This window comes from Phalaenopsis equestris, unplaced genomic scaffold (genome assembly GCF_001263595.1).
Source record: "Phalaenopsis equestris unplaced genomic scaffold, ASM126359v1 Scaffold000159, whole genome shotgun sequence".
Lineage (NCBI taxonomy): Eukaryota > Viridiplantae > Streptophyta > Magnoliopsida > Asparagales > Orchidaceae > Phalaenopsis > Phalaenopsis equestris.
In genome coordinates, this window is record NW_018164601.1 from 243,463 (window position 1) to 261,879 (window position 18,417).

General features: G+C 35.1%; 1 protein-coding gene across 2 annotated transcripts in view; it reads right to left on the bottom strand.

Annotated features, from left to right (window-relative positions):
• The window catches only part of LOC110021982 (phospholipase A-2-activating protein), a 171,263-nt gene that overhangs the window by 34,764 nt on the left and 118,082 nt on the right, over positions 1–18,417 (bottom strand). For both annotated transcript variants that reach the window (XM_020720727.1, XM_020720726.1), the window contains exons 15-16: positions 15,641–15,727; positions 2,827–2,992 (exon numbers count right to left, since the gene is read on the bottom strand). In XM_020720727.1, the coding sequence (XP_020576386.1) occupies positions 2,827–2,992; positions 15,641–15,727 (253 nt within the window). The remainder of the gene's footprint in view (positions 1–2,826; positions 2,993–15,640; positions 15,728–18,417) is intronic.

Genomic DNA, 18,417 nt, shown 5'->3' on the forward strand with positions numbered 1-18,417 from the left:
ATGAAAATATCCAGAGTTAAGATTCCCAGATGCAAATATTTCCAAATTCCAACATCCATAATGCAACTTTAGACTAAACTGAAGAGAATGGGTCTGTTTGGGCTACCTGCAGCTTATTCAGATCAACAGTTTATCTTGATAATCTGCTGATCAACAGCTTATCCAGTTAAGCTGACCGGCTGTTTGGTTTATGCGTTTGGAAAACAACTGATTCTGGATAAATGTCCATTCTGCCCCTATTCTGGATAAATTGTTTAACTGTTTGATTTGTGCGTCTGGAAAACAACTGATTTGCAGTTTTTTCAAGATAAATGACCAGTCTGACACACAGCAGTTGTGCTCACAACGTTGTAGGAGAGTCATATTAGTTAAAATTAAGACAAAAACAATAATGAGCCATAAAACATGTCAGTCAACTAATTTAACCTCTAACTTGTCAGTCCACCATTCCTCGGAAGCATCAATGGTACGCTTAATGGGATCCCAACCCAACCCAGTAGATCCCTATTTGAGCTCTTTTCATAATTTCCAGTCTTTCTTCAAATGATCCCACTTGTTCTAGAATTTTAGCCTATCATATTCCTTTCCTATCAATTCTTTGAATTTCACATAAAAATGTTTGTTACTTCTTTATCCATAAAAATGTTTGTTACTTATTCATCTCATATTGCTGAAGGACCCTCTCTTTTCATCTTAGACATGTTGAACTAATAGAAGATGATGTAGTTAAACAAATTAGCTAAACATATAACAAACTAATAAACAAGTTAAGTCATTCTAGAATTAGAATGAAACAAAAAACGAAGAGCTTGGAAAAAGCAAAATAAGACAGAGCTATGCAAAACAAGACAGCTATGCAAAACCAGACAGAGAACTATGCAAAACAAGAAAAAGCTAGATGATCTTTTCATAGTCATCCAAAAACAAAAACTGATCGGTTCAATTGACAACTGTATAGGATGAAGGTACTGTTTTCACCAATTCAGTACACAAAGTGAACTGTTTCACTTAAAAAACTAAAAGATAAGGGTTAAAAATAAAATAATGCATGAACATATTTAATATATAAATTTTAATATTTACCTAAATAACACTTATATAAACATGAGAAGGTGTATTTTGCTTTAGCAAAGTTAATAGGACTTAAAACATGAAAAGGTGTATTTCGCTTTAGCAAAGAAAACCAGCCGTGGAATCAGAATGCTCAAATTAAGCAAATCAAACTTGCTAATGAGAAATCACAACTACCAAGACCACAAATTGTCCCCCTCCCCATTAAGCATTAAACTAGAAATAAATACAGTGAAATTTTCAAAAGAAAAGCAGAAAACTGGAAATAAATTAAAATTCAATCTTAAAACTTAACATTAAATTTTAAATTGTTCATGTCGTGGCCAAATATACTGTGCAAATTGTAAATAAGCAGAAACCGAGAAGAAGAGGAAATAAATGGAGAATGGAAGAAGCGGATAGCAGCACAAACAGTGGAGTATACATGGAGTTTACAGAACAATGGAGTATACATAGAGATGGGTACAAAAGACTATAAATTGTCCCCATCCCCATTAAGCAAACAATTGTCCCCATCCCCATTAGCACACCAAACATACCCTAAAATCCGCCAAAGCAAGCATATACAACTTGTTCATGATTATATTTAAAGCACAAGCCGTAATGTCAAATTTTAAACATTGCATCCAATCACAAACACCTTCACGCTTACCCAAACTACTGGTGTTTACAAATCGCACACCGAAACTTTCATACTTACATCTAAGAAGAAGCTAAGAGAAAATTTAAAAGCAGAAACTTCAAGAAGAAGAAGAAAATGCTGATGATGATGGAAGAGTTTATCTCCACTACCTACAAAAGAAGAAGACGGAAAAAGTAAATTGAATAGAAGAGGAGCGTGCAAGAGCCTAGGGCAACGCTCTACGACGAGGAGCTTCGTCTTTCAGTTCCCACTCGAGGGAGAAGAGGAGTGCGTGAGTGGCTAGGGCAAAGCTCTGCAAAGGGGCAAACGTGAGAAGTAAAGAAGAGAAACGCGGACCGCAGGATGAGACCCGCGGCCCACGTTAAGCTATTAATTGCGACGGTGTTTTCCAAACACCCCAGACACGTCTTCCAAACATTGTGACGCGTTTTCAAAACGCCGCAGCAGTGTTTCCGCTCCGCCAAGCGCACCCTAAATCGTACTTGAAAAATCTAATAGAAATAAAATTTAAAGTTCCTATTTCATTCCGATGTTCAGGTCCTGCAATGCATTTGAAGATTATTCCATATCAGACTTTGATGTAAATAGATTGGCATCACATTCAAAGTGGTGGTTTCAGGGGGATAAAATCGAGTAAGAATATCTTGATCTAAATTTAATTAAACGAGCTTTATAACAGACAAAATTGCAGAGAGATCAGTGCAATAGATGGTCAATCAAAATTTGTATTGCACTGCCACAAAATAAAGTTGATGACCATAAAGCACATATTGATTTAACTCAAATGTTCAAGTTTCCATACCCCGATCAGAAAATAAGAAAATCAATAGTTGACACATCATTGTCAACATTATTTCTCGTAGAGAAAAGAAAAGCAGTGAAAAGTAAAAAAAATATTAACCGTACCAAGCTGATCTCTGAATCTTTAATAGACATAGTTCATATAAAGGATACAATGACGTAAAGAACTTTCTGTGGATCAATTTATGCATGTCCAGGGAGTAATTCTTCTGTGGATCAATTTATGCATGTCCAGGGAGTAATACAGAGCAACAAAAAAAAAAAAATAAAAAAAAAACAAACCAGAAACAAAAGCATTACAAGTTGAATACCTGGAAAAATCAAAGAAATTGGCCATGATTTTAGGATCTTGAACAATATAATAAAGTCATCATCGGCAAAAGTACTGCTATGGTAATTTTCTGTGTCTTTTAATATATTTACAATTACTGATAAGCTTGATAACTCGAGCTCTGACAAAGATGATGTGTTATGCTCCTGAAAAATATCATCGTGTTCATCAGAAACTACACAGTAAACATAATTCTGCAATCATCATAATATAATGAAGAAACCATCAAAACTAAGTTTTATTTAATAAAAAAAAGTCTATATGAGATCAAGGTCAAACATCACATCACTGATGAAGTGTATCAAAATCATGGTTGCAAGGTAGGCTTCATAATGACTACTGGATTATGAATGAATTATCCAATTTCATGTTTTTTGATTCCAACTCACAAGAACCTATATAAAGCTGTTTCCCTTTCGTATAGATAATCAGATTGCAGCCAAAATTTTAATAAGTGAACCTTCTGAGAATGATTTATAGTTAAAACTTATTGGCAATATAAACTCAAGGATAATAAAAATAGATATTGTGCTGAAATATTTCTGAATATGTTATCAACTCCTTTCCATCAATAGCAACCTAACAATCAATGATCAATAGCTTTCCACCTACAACAATCTAATAGTCCGAGAATAGCAACTTTACATATAATATTAAAATTTAGCTGACGTGAAGATAATTTTTTCAGAATTTTTATGCCCCATATTATTCAGGAATTCAAAATAATTACTAGTAATTTTATATAATCTTATACTTAATAACAATTATATATATATATGATACCTTAAGTGTAATTAAATTTAATTAAAACTCAACACAATGGTACAAAAAGCACACTAACCAACGAACAAAGAGAAAAAAACTAAATAGTAATGTTATAACAATTAATAATCTCTCCAATAACACTCAAGTTTCTAATGGACAGAGCCAACTCAGAATAGTTTCAATGCAGTCAAGGAGAGGGTGATGCACTATCAGATTTCAACCACTGTTTGAGGTAGAGTGTGATGCACTCGACATAGGGATAAGAGCACTTTGAATGATTCTAGAAGGAAATAGTCGAAGATGACAAAGAATTTTATGTTATCGTGAGAGCTCTTGAGCACTGGAGTTATTACCTAGTTCACGTTTTTCACGGACTACGAAGCCTTAAATTTTTTAAACAACTAGAATAAATTGAAGGCCCGACACCCAACTTGAGTGGAGTTCTTAGCATTGTTCTACTTCATGCTGAAGCACAAGGCGGAAAGTTTGGACCACTTCACAGATGCACAGAGCCGCCGTCACTTATTGATCACTACGATTGAGGCCCAAATTTTAGACTTTGAGATAGCAAAAGAGCTATACGTGAAATACGATGATTTTAGAAAAATCTGGGAGCAATGTCAGGAGAAACCTAACAGACAGTACCACAGAGCTGATGGGTGCTTGTTCTATCAAAGAAGTTGTGCATTCCTAGATATTCGCTAAGGGAGTCAATTGTTCAGGAAAGCCATAGTGGAGAACTTGCAGGGCATTTTGGCTGGGACAAGACTCACGTACTCATGAGATGATAATTCTTTTGGCCTCGACTAGCAAGAGATATGAAACGACACGTCAAACAATGCTGGATTTGTCATGTCGTAAAAACCAATGGAAAAAATACAGGACTATACACCCAATTACTAGTACTAGAGGCAAGGCGGGTGGATGTTAGCATGGATTTTGTGTCGGGCCTTCCAAGTACACAATGAAAAAAGGATTCAGTTAAGGTGTCGTGGTAGATTGATTCTCGAAGATGATGCATTTTGCACCAGACCACCAGAAACTGGATACATCGTATGTCGATGATTTGTACTTTTGGGAGATTGGAAGGCTACACGGGCTACCCAGGACCATCACTCCATACAAGAATGTCACGCCAACCTTTTCATGCAACTCCCCCCATTGTCGGCAACCCTCGAACAACCAGACCTGCTACCGTACGATCGTCCTACACCTCCATCTGCAGACACCACCCTTCCTCTTCACCGCAAATCTACTGAAATGCTTTCTTGAGAAGAATATCAAGTAGTGGTATTTAATTCTAGCCAGGCTGAGTTCACATACAACAGATCCGTGAGTGGAAGAATATCAAGTAGTGGTATTTAATTCTAGCTCAGGCTGAGTTCACATACAATAGATCCGTGAGTCAAGCAGAATCACAAGTATGAGGCACAGGTGAACAAAACTACGGGCTGCACCCCATTTGAGATGTAAATTATGCACGAGGAGATTAACGAGGATGCTATTGAATTACTACGGGCTGCACCCCATTTGAGATCATGTACGGGAGTAACCAGCTCACTCCACTTGAATTACTACCGTTCCTGGTGACGCAGGGATTAACGAGGATGCCGAGGAACGGGTGCACGAGATTCAGAAACTCCACGAGGAAGTTGAGAAAGAGATCACTAAAACAGAATCACAAGTATGAGGCATAGGTGAACAAAACAAGGAACATGTGACCTTTAAAGAAAGACATCTAGTATGGATTCGACAAAGAAAGAGATATTCCCAATAGAATCACTCAAAAAACTCATACATATCTTTCAGAATACCTTGGAAGCTTAATGATATGCCTATAAAATTGACATGCAAAGGGACTACAATCTTTCCAACACGTTCAATGCTGCGTACTTGACACCGTACTATGAAGAAGCAAAAGATTCGATAAAAGAAATCAAAACTCTCCTAATCCCAGAAGACTGACACGAGGCTAATTTGGTTGAACCCGCACAACCAGTTTAGCAATGGTGTCGATCCAGCAGGGGGCTGGACCGACACAACTATTTAAATAGGTGAGACTACTGCCCCATTTTCCATCTCCTATTCTAGCTAGTATTATATATACGCTATTCATGTGTTTTAGGGTTCAGTTCTATTTTCTGATTTCAAATATCTACCTCTAAGTGTTTTCCTCGTGTTAGGGATGTATTTGAGGACAGATGATGCCCTGACTGTATCCTATTTTGAGGTAGTGACAACCTCTACATACCCCCACGCCTATTCCCTCCCTGCACACAGTTTCATCTTTGCACTTACCTTTCCCTGTTTTCTGTGACAGATAGCCCCACTGCCCCCTTCCGCCGCCCCGCCTATTGCTGCTGGACCTCCCCTATACCCCTTTTTGCTGTCGTCAGCCTTCTTATGCAACTCCCCTTGCTACCGACGCCAGCCTTTTCATGCAACTCCCCCCATTGTCGGCAACCCTCGAACAACCAGACATGCTACCGTTCAATCGTCCTACACCTCTCTCCTCTAGCCACCTTATCTCTTGCCGCAACCCCCAAGACCACCTCTTGTTGTTCAGCTGGCTTCACCTCCTTCGTCCTCACCTAAGGGGCTCGTTTGGGCTTGTATTTCAGCAATAATATTTTTGCATTAAGTTATTTTTAGGGTTAACCACGCTATCAGTCAGCCATCCATCTCTTTGATGATAATAGCAGGGCAACAACTAAACTATTCTGGATTAAAAAAAAGGAAAGGTTGAATTATATTAAGATATAAGTCAGATAACTTGGAAAGAAATCAAGCAATCTAATGGGATGGTTTCTAGAATTATGATTCAAGATCTTGAAAAAGAAACTTTGCTACCCGACTCTTGAGCGTGTTAGTGAACAAATTCTTGTTGTAGTAACGTAATTGACGCGAACAACCCTCCCACTCTCAGTCCTGATACCACTCCTAAACCTGAGGCGCGCAAACAAATCCGGAGGGTCCAATTCAAACTATTCCAACCCTCATGAGCTGGCTGACACCCCCTCCTCTCACACCGGATGGTCCTATTTACTTTATTTAAATAATAACAATTATTTGGGTTAATCTTGCTTTGAGACATAAATAAGTTGTTAATATCTCAATTTGGGACTTTTGAGGCTTTGATTCATGCAATAGAGATAATTCTCTTATTCTTTCTTGTCGGAGTGATGTATCCTTAATTTTTTTTTGGGTGTCTGTAGCCAGATTGAATTGAAATAGTGAACTCTTATAGACATCAGAAGACCTCCGACATTGCAAAGGTAGAGCCTACTTGCAGTTTTCCATTTCTAAATTGCTATCCAACCGCCAAGAACCCCAATTTCTCAGCTGTCATCATCTTTTCACCATCATTTCTCATCTTAAAACTTACCAAATCCCTCCCTTGATCACCCCACCTAGTCCAATAACACTATGTTGGAGTCACTTGATATCAAAGTCCAAAAAAATTCTAAATCCGAACTGACTTATTTTCCCGAAATTTAAATCTTAAATCCACATAACCTAATTCATCAACTCTATCATCCATCCCTAACCCTAACAAAAACCCTAAACCACCACTAGTGATTTATTTTTCCCCACATTTAAACCTAAACCCCAGGTGGGAGAAGAGGCCATGCCACCAAGAAGAAACATGTAAAAAAGTACCTAGGAGCTTACAATATAAAATATGAAAAAAAAAATTTCAACTACAATCAAGGTTAGCAGAGCTTGAAAGGAGATAAACCAGGAAAACCACCTATAGCCATAATACTGACTCGCCAGATCAAGAGAATAAAGTTAATTTTTTGCAACAAGAAGTTTCTAAAGATGAAGACAGATGTTTGATTTTGACGGATGTTAGGATCCAGAAGAATTCATTGAGTCACTCCCAAAAGCGGAATAAATTTTTAAGTCCTTGGATATTCCTTACGAAAAGGGTTGAATTGACAATCATCAAACTCAGAAAGAATACTTTTTTGTAGTTGGAGAGTTTAAAGCATCTTTAATAGTGAAAAAGGAAAATTAATATCATTATATAACTTAAGATGAAAGAGAAGATGCAACACAATTACAATCCCTCATACTATTGGCATGATGTGTTACTAAAACTCCATAAAATGTATCATATAGATTTGTTAGAGCATATACGATCAAATTTGATAAACTTATTCTGAAATGTTAGTTAAAAGAATTAGAGGAGCATATAAAAACAAAATACCGTGGAGGATTGAAGCAAACTAGTGAAAATGATGTGCAACTACAACAGTGTTAGTCACTATTCCACGTACAAACTATAATTTTGAAAGTAGAAAAACAACGTTGTCATGAGAGAACCACCAACCCCTCTAGACAAAGCTTAACCTTAAAATGTTGCAATAAGAGCATACTTAATAGAGTACTCAACCGACTCTCACGAGAAAAATTAGCCTAAAGTGCAAAAAAGATGGGGTGCACCAACACTCCAAAGTCCTTTCCAACCAAAAAATGTTTTAGGTGCCACAATTTTCGGCACATATCATCTAACAGCCCCAAAAGAAGGGTGATCTCTTTTACTAAATAGGGAACAACAGAAGAAATGGACATTGACACTAGGGACACAAAAGAAAATGAGAATGTCGACGTTGAGTATTAGCTTTCTATCGATGAAGGAGAGATGATAGTGATTAAAAAATCTTTTAGATTGAACCTAGAAGAGAGCAATTGTGACTTTGCCACAATATCTTTCATACTTGTTACACTATAAAGGAGAAAATGTGTAGTATAGACGAAGGCAATTATAAGAACGTGAAGTCTACCTGGACGAAGACAATTATAAGAATGTGAAGTCTACCCAAACAGTAGACTAGTTAATCCATGATCAAAGCTGATAGAGGATGCCTTATAGAGTTCTATCTTGGAGATGAGTTTAAGGAGCAGATATGATAAGATGTGGTACATATGGATGTTTGCCACATTTTTGTGTTGTCGTTGGTAGTATTATTATTGCACACATGATGATAGCAACAAAAACACATACTCTTTGACCAAGAATGGAAGGCGTATCATACTCACTCCTTTGAAATAGTCCAAGGTAATGGGAGTCCACACAAAGTCTAAGACTAAAGAGAGCACTACTATCTTTCTGTACGGCATTGCCGGAAGCATCAATGGGACTAGCGTTGGTGTTCTTAGAAAGTAATGAATACGAGAAACCAATATTAAAAACATTGCTACCTCTGCTGAGAGAGTTCTAAGATATTCTGACAGATAATCAACCTCCTAGTTTATCAACATTGAGGGTGATCTAGTAAATGCCATAGCAGATGCACTCAATCAAGTAAGAGGGGTCACAGAAGTAGGTTATAGATTTGCTGGATAGAGGCTTAGTCCGTAAGAGTATTAGCTAGAGTGCAAATTCTACTTTTATTGTGCAAAAAAAAAAAAAAAGAATCTTGGCATATGTGTTTTGATAATAGGGCTCTGAAAAAAATTAATATCAAATATCAATTTCTTATTCAACAATTAAACGATTTGTTGGATTAGTTACATGAGGCGATCATCTTTTTGAAGCTTGATTTGCATAATAGTTATCATCAAACAGGGATGAGTGGAAGACAACTTTCAAGACATAGGACGAGTACGATGTGACAGTTATGCATTTTAGCTTTGTTAATGTCCAAACTACTTTTGTGCAACTAATGAATCAGGTTTCCAAGTATTCGTCAAACAATTCGTTGTTGTATATTCTAATGACAAACTAGAGTACAATCGTATCGTGGAGGATCACTACCAACAATTACAAAGATTTTTGAGATTCTTTGGACAACCCAATTATATAATCACCTAAAGAAATGTTACTTCTTCACGACATAGAATTATATCCTTAAATATATTGCATTAGCAGTAGCATTGAGAAGAATCAAGCCAAGATTGAGAAAAGCCCAATCCATATAGTTCACTCAATTATGTAAATTTGATGAAATGAAATCTTTTTATAAGAGATATATAAAAAATTTTCACCTGTATAGCGATGCCCTTGATGGAGCTTCTCATGTCAAATTGATTCATTTGGTTGGGAAACACATTGTCTAGCTTTAAAGCTTTGAAGAAACATGATACTCAAGCTCTGGTCCTAGCTCCTCTAGATCTTAATCAGGCGTCATAGCGATGCCCTTGATGGAGCTTCTCATGTCAAATAGATTCATTTGGTTGGGAAACACATTGTCTAACTTTAAAGCTTTGAAGAAACATGATACTCAAGCCCTGGTCCTAGCTCCTCTAGATCTTAATCAGGCGTCCGTGGTGGGATGTGACACCTTTAATATTGGGATTTAAGCTATGTCGAGTAAAGAAGAAAACTCATTTGCTTTCTTTAGTGAAAAGTTGAATTATTCCAAGAAAAGGTACTCTACCAATGATAAAAAGTTTTAAACCATCTCGAGGGATCTTAAATACTGAAGCCACTATTTTCTAACAAGCAAGTTCACCTTTCACACCGATCATAAAACTTTGAGGTTCATGAATAATCAAAACAAGCTAAATGAGAGACATGCTCTTTGATGGAGTACTTGTTCTCATTCCATTTTGTGCTCAAGAACAAGCCATGGAACAAGAATAAAATGGTTGATTTACCGAGCAGTCATCACTTGCTAATCACTACCATGCAGTCAAAGGTAGTTGGATTTGAAGTGTTCAAAGACACACATGCCGCTGAAAAAGAATTTCTAGGAGATTAAAAATCGTTGTTAAAATAGATCGTATGAGCATTCTCACATATTAGATGGCTAATTGTTCTACCATAACAAACAATGCATTCCTAGGAGTTCACCTAGAGCGTATTTTACAGGAGCGCCACAATGAAAGAATGACGGGACATTTTTGACATGGACAAGATTCTTTTCCTAATAAAAGAGAACTTAACCTAGATTGGTATGAGAAGTGGAGAGGCATGTTCGATGGAGCAAGATCTATCACTTCTCAAGATCAGTGTAGAAAAATAAACTAGACAATGCCCATCCAGTGGTAGTTACTAAGGATCGACGTGAGTGTGGACTTCGTTATGGCCTCCTACGAACCCAATGGAGCAAGGATTTAATTATCGTGGTTGTTTCTCACTTTTCCAAAATGATAAATTTTGTACATTGCCACAAGACAATGGGCGCTTCATGTATAATAGAATTATATGACAGGGAGATAGTCCATCTTCACAGCATGCCCTCATTCTTCGCAACACACCTTGAATCATCACTTTGGATGGAGCCATAAAATTTCTTTCCAAGTTAAATTTGGATAATCTTATGAGGTAAGCTAGTTAGCAAGTTACAATTCAGTTCAATAACACACCTAAAAAAATGGGCAAACAAAAGTGATAAATCAAAATTAGTGGAATCTCTTTAGATGTTTTGCCGGCCAGAACATAAGCAATAAGACTTGATTCTTCCTCAGATTGAGTTTACTTACAACCAGTCTGCTAGTCATGTAACACCTAACTTTGAGAAATCAGAAAAAAACTTTGGCACTTGGAAAACATACCCCAAATTTCGCATTTCCCGAAATTCGATCAAAGTAATTTTATAAAATTCTACATATAGAATTGATCAATTTGATATATACCACTATATATGAATTATGAATATAATGAGAGATATAAAAATAATAAAATATTGACTTAATTAAACTAATTAAACATCTCATTAAATACTTAATCCTGCATTACTGCTTCCACCGATTTATTTTCGGCGATTCTCAACTATGAGATACAATCAAAGGGCAGGACTTAATCTTGACGACGAATAAATGCATGAGAAGCATCAAAATCCATTTCCTTCTCTCTCGATTTCTTAGTTTCGTGTGCTTGGAGTTTTTTCGCGACCTTGCTGCCATTACAAACACGATCTGCGTGCACAACAAAGAGCAACAACTCACGACTGGAATTCCTGAGGATAACTTAGTAAGAAGAAATTCTCATTTTATGATATTCCAGATATTCTTTTCCTTCCTAACACTTCCATTTTGACATTTGTTGTGAATTCAAGCATTCCATGTGTTTTCTATTACAGTAGTTTTGCGAGAACAACCACGAGACTATCGAATTGAGAGCTACGCTCTTTAGTAAGTCCATTTCATGGGTTGGGGAAGGGTTGAGAAGAAAGAAAGAAGAGGGAACCGTTGGGATTAAACAAAAATTGAATGTAATGAACATCGGTACCAGAGATGACTATTGATAACTATTATGTTGGGAAGAACTCAACTTTTATTAATAGTTGATATAGCCTTCAAGCTGCGTGATGACTTAAAGACATAACATGAAAATAATTGAAACATAATTATAAGTGACATTCCTATGATTAGATAGATGACTCCTAGAAATATGTTTATGATTTAATATGATTGGAAGAAAAACATGTTTTATACAATAATCAAGGTACCCTGCATTACATAAATTTTCTTCTACAAGTCTTATATGATTATATCATGTTGTGACACGTGTTGTAGACATGCACGTGTTACAAATGAGCATGAACATTGTTTTTTTCATCTATAAAATTCTATTTTAGCCTTCATTATTTAGCTTAGATTGTTGTGGCTCACTCTACATTTTTGACTTCAGGAAAGGGTAAGGAGCACTTGGGCATATAGCTAGGTGTGACATGTACTACTTTTATATTAATAATATGATTTTTCACATTTCTAAGTATATGTGAAAAAATTATGAAATGAAATGTATCATATATATTTGTGACAATTTACTTAGACTAGTTCATCGCCCACTGGGCTATAAAGACAAGTACTGATAAGAATTTAGTTTGGCTGAATCGTATGCATTCGTCGCACCGCAATTGACCCTAAATTAGGGGATCAGTTAGGTTGTGACATAAAGTGCTATCAGTGCTATGATATTGGTAGAAAAGAATGATGAGCATGTAATATTTAGAAGAAGAATGAGATCAAATATGAATTAGTTTATACAGAATTATAGGTTGATGAATAAAGATGTGTAACCCATATGACTTAATGTATCATGCATGCACGACATAATTATTATATAATAAATCACACTTGAATATTAAATTGTGCCAATATAGACGAATATTCCTGAAGGAGAATCACAATATACTAAGGGTCAGTCTCCGAGGTCAATTGAGAAATACCTGATATTGTGTTATCAGAAAGCACCCAAATTTTAAAAATGTATAAGAATTCCAGATTGCTTACATGAGGTGGCAATCTCATGGCAAGAACGTAGAAACTCATCATAGGATTGCTCCGTCAAATAAAATAATTATGTGCTAACTTAAGAAGAATAATTCGATAATGAAAACTTCTTTGAATCTTAAAGCTTGATATTATGTTCTAATAGTTATTAACAACAACATAAAGGTTATCGCAACGCCAAGCTAGTTATGGATAATTGAGCATCTAATGTCACAAACGATGTAAGTAACTATATTTCTAAATTTCAATAATTTGCTATATTTCATAATATATGTTTGAATTTATATACGCTCTAGTTCAGTTAAATTTAAATTATAATAGATTATTTATTTTGTAAGATAAAAAAGATATGCATGGTACACATGATATGCATGATAGAAAGATATGTAAGTTATGCATGATATATTGTATGAAAAATGAAATAACCTATACATGAATATTTGTATGTGCATGTTAAGAAGAGTTCACCTCATAATGGTATAAATAGGGGACACTAGTGTAAATGCACGTGTATATTTTTTCTTATCACCCAAGACAATTGCGATATTTAGATCACTAATCACTGTGCCGACGAGAGAATATCTGTCAAGGATAAATGGAAAGCTTACCACCCCAAATAATTATCATGTTTAGATCACTAATAATTGTGTCGAGGGATAATGGATAAAGATTAATAAATAGAAAGCTTACCACCCCAAATAATTATCATGACACTTGGTATTCTTGCTAATTTTCAACCATCTTGTTCATTCATGCATTACACTATTACTTATATTGACAAAAAGAGCGTAAGAACTTTTCCTCCTCAAAAAATTACATATTTAGATTGCTAACCGCTATGCCGATGAAATAATATCGGCCAGGGGTGTATCTGATTATGTTTTAATAGTACTCCTCAAAGAGTCATATGTGTATGTTAAAAGTATAAAGTAAAGTTAATGCATGTAAAAGTTCATATTATTTCATTGAGTGAATTTCATTGATACATACATTAGATTATTGCAAGATTTCTTATAAAAATATGAAAGAATAACATGCATATTATTTTCTCTTCCTTAGGTTACTGTAGTTTAGATATGTGATTACTACTAGTTTATCTTTAGATAACTAATTATGTTATTTTAATATTTTCTTTTTACTTTTAAGTTTTTGAATAAAATAAATAGATAAGGAGCTTATGTATACAAAAAGCGACAGCAAGAACTAAATAGGTAAAAAATTCTACATGTTAATTAAATTGTTTTCTTTAGTGGCTCCATGAAAATTTGCATATTAAACTATTAGTGATAGAAATAGAACAACAGATAATTTATTTCCACCATCCGACCACCCATTCCTTTCTTGGTTAATTTCAAACCTCAGACTAAGTCATGACAAAAGACAAGCAAAAGCAACATCAGTCAGAAAGGCTAGTTTGTAAGAAATGTGAAAAAGATATTTTGGGCAGTGTTTAATGAATTCATGAAAGTGTTATAGATGTGGACAGTCAAGGCATCTTAAAATGAACTGTTTATAATAAAAGAAAAGGGACAACAAACCACTCACATTTTAGAGATAAAGATAGCCCAAAAAATTATAGAAAGACAGTCAATCGACGAAACTCAAGTTTTGGAAAAACCTTTAATGCAAGCAAAGGAAGAAAGTTCAGAGCTCCGAAATGAGCAACTAGTGAAGACCTAAACAAGCATAAGAATATAAAGTAATTACAGGTACGCTTATGATTCAAGATCAACTTAACATTATTCTATTCGATCCAGGTACATCACATTCTTTTATTTCTTATGAGCTTGATGTCAGTTTATCTATGGTATTATGCACTTTACTCCAGCCTTAGTTTATCGATGATCTCTTTGATCAATTAAAGGATGCAACTATATTTTCTCAGAATGATCTGAGATCGGGATATTATCAGGTCAGAGTCAAGGAGACAGATATAACTAAGACAACTTTTGGGATGTGAAATGGTTGCTATGAATTCTTAAAATTTCTTTTGGCTTAACTAAATGATTCAAGCATATGTTACAACAAAAAGAAACTTCTTAACAAGAACAAAAAAAAAGAGTAAAAGCTCTTATTAAGTTCATAAAAAAATGCAGGAATGAACAAGATGGTTGAAAATTAGCAAGAATACCAGTAAAATAAATTGAGAAAATATAATTAGAGAATTTCAAAGATATGTACACAAACATACTACTATTTGGCAGCATCGGAATAAAAGTTTATTAACTTGTTAAAAGATAAAGTTAGCTCCAAAAATAATTAGTGAGAGTGTGCATTTGACTTGATGTGGGGGCCTTCATTTCGTAAAGAATTTAAGTGCCGACACAGTTAAAGCTCTCAATATGGCTAAATTACATCGACAATCACATGGAAGAAATCATAAATAAAATATATACTGTCGACTTCGGAATATCATTTTTCCGACCACTAGAGTCCAAAAATTGAACATTTCTATGCCAGCAGAGGAAAACTGCTCATACCCATTGCAACTATACAGCTATAGAAGCTGTTCAAAATAATTTTAAAAAGCATATTCAACATCTCAAAATTCACTCAATAAGAAGCAAAGATTCATAAAACTGAACCCAAGAAGTTGGGATAATGCTAGTAATGATGGTCCTTACAAGATTTTTAAAATAAAAAAGAACACTAATCCGAATACTCATGTATAAGCTTAAAATTTAAAAAGTAGGCAACTAAAAATAACAGAAAACCTAAATGATGCAATTACAAAAATAGAGAATTTCTATGCCAGCAGAGAAAACCTATTTGCTATATTTTTGAAACTGATCAAGATAAAAAAGTCATTTCACTGATGTTAAGTCCGTTTAAAAACTTACCATTTCAGTTGAAAGCACCACATTAAATTCTGTAATTTTCTTCAGAATTCCATCAAATTGTGCAGTCTGAAAGAGAAGCATTCCTTTCTGGATAATAAGATTCAAGAAAATTAGAGCATATCCAGCCTAAAAAGGCATTCCAAAGATGACATATATTGCACAGAAGATCAAATCCAGTATCCATGAGCAAGTGAAACATAGGTATTTATATTAGGACAGCATCCAAAGCAAGAAATATACAGAAAATATGATTTATGAGGTACTTCAGTTGAAAACAAAGCAGACATAATAGGCTTAAACTATAATGTATCAAGGAATAAAGAAAAGTTAAAAAAGGGAGCTTATCTGTAATAGAACATAAATTAAGTGAGACAAACAGTAGAAAAAGCATCACTCGCAGCACAGTGGGTTGGTGAGATGATGACATGGGACACATCTACGACTCGCGACCCGAATCCGGTGAGGGAAGGAATGCGGGAATTGTCCCTCAGGATCATGCAATTCCGGGAGCCCTTTTATGCAGGATCCGTGGGATTTTGTGACTTCATGACCCCGAGTTGCAGGGAAGACGGGATATTCATTCTGTAATTGTGGTAGCGGTATTTTCCCGGTGATACTGACAAGCCATTGGGGACCCACATTTTATGTTATTTCAATTAGAATTAGGGTTATTTTGAGAGGAGACTATTTATATCTTCTTATTTTCTATTTTTTTTCATACTTTTTGTTGTTGTTATATTATTTTGATATTGTTTTCACCCTTCTATTTTTCTATCTGAGCATTTTTTTTTTTTTTAAATTTCTTTCAGATGGTGTGTGTCAAAATGGTGATCTCTCTCGGGTATTCAAAGACCACCTTCGTCGTTCACAGTTCGCAGCAGGAAAACTGCTGATTTTCGTTCTGGTTCCCTCTCCCGCTGTTATATGCGTCACAATTTTAGCTGCCAAATTAAGTCAAATTCCTTTTTTCGGTTTCATTGAGCAGTGTGTTCTTAAAAAATTGGGTAACGACACATCAGAAAATGAAGATGGTGAGGACACAGAGGAGTACCAACTTCCAGTTGATGAGGAAAAGATGCACATATTTCCAACCGAGCCCGTAGGAAAGAGTCCAACTGAATTCAGGATGAGAGTTTAAAGCAGTCTTGAGTTTGAGGAACTGACACTAGAGGCATGGTGACACGACCTGGACCAAGGCTTGAATTAAGACTACTAAGGTCGAATGATAGGAACTAAATTTTCTATAGCAATGTAACATTTAACAAATGAAGAATTAAGAAAATAAATTTAATATTTGTTACTGGTTGTCTGCATCTTCTATAAAATTTTCTCTTCTTCGCTTATCATTTAATCACTCAATTGACATGAAAAGTTAGTTTAAATTAACAATGAGCTAAATATGCCAGTAAAGCTACAATAATACAAGGAAAAAAAAAGTAATTTGCATATCAGTTAAAATTTTAATAAATCAATATAAATAATTATTATTATTCAAATAATCTTAGTACTTCAATAACATATCAATATCATTCTATGTCTGTACAAACGTCACAAAAACACCGTAAAAAAAATTATACTGATTAAGATACTTCAATATCAACATCATTTTTCATATACGTGCACATGAACCTCAGTGTTCCTCCACTAGTACTATAAGAAGGTGACTGCATCATAGTCAGTCATACACACACCAGAATTATATCGAAATCATTATTAATTAAAAATATATTTCATTTCAATTTGCATATTAGACAATAAATTTATAAATAATTCAAATGATAATTTAAATAATGTTGCGCACACAAATCATTTCTAATATTTAAACAAAAGTTCAATAGAATTCAAAATCACGAGTTTGTAGTAATTTCAACATAACTAATGACAACACCAATAAATGCATTTGATCCTTGAAAAATCAAAACATTATTATAGTATAAGAACATGAGTATTCACCTCGATGTTGATTAATTTGTCTTAATGTTGACTCTTAAACTCATAGTAGAAAATTTACATATTATTTTAAATAAAATACCCCCTTGCAAGCGAGATCCAAATTGCAACTTCCTCCCACAAGACTCGCTCCACCAATCAAATCCCACAAGCAAGAGCTCCATTACAATAACACATCTTCCACAACACCTTCCTCTTCGACAGCTCAATATCGTCATTGAATCCTTCTTCTCTGCTCGACAGCTCAAAATCGTCATTAAATCCTTCTACTCTGCTCGAGTGTTGTCGCCTCCTCCTATGCTCGACTCTAACGCCGCTGTCGCTCTTCCCCTCCTTTGGCTGCTGGGAAACCATGGCTTGTGCTCGTCTCTCGCACTCTTCAATCTCTTGTAAAGTAAATCTCACGTATTGTGTCATTTTTATAGGCGTGTAGGCTTCGGATCCCCTTTTTTAAATTTCCAGATTTCTCACTTGATCTCCCTTCTGTTCAATTTCCTCTACCTCAACGTTCAAATTTCCCACTCTGCACATCATCTTCCTCAATTCTTTGTTTGCATGAATCTTCTCTGTCTTCTCTCCGGCTCAGCTCTTTGATTCTTCTCCCCCCAAAAATAAATGAAACGTTGCAATCTTCTCAACTTACAAAAACTTCATCCTCGAAATTTAAAAGCGGACCTTAAGTCATTTTTTTATTAAGCAGGTTAACATAAATTTTCTCTTAGGGTCTGTTTGGCGTAGCTGTGGATTATTTATAATCTCCTGATAAGCATATTATTTTGATAATCTGATAATCTGTAGATTATCAGAATAATCTGGCTTGTTACCCA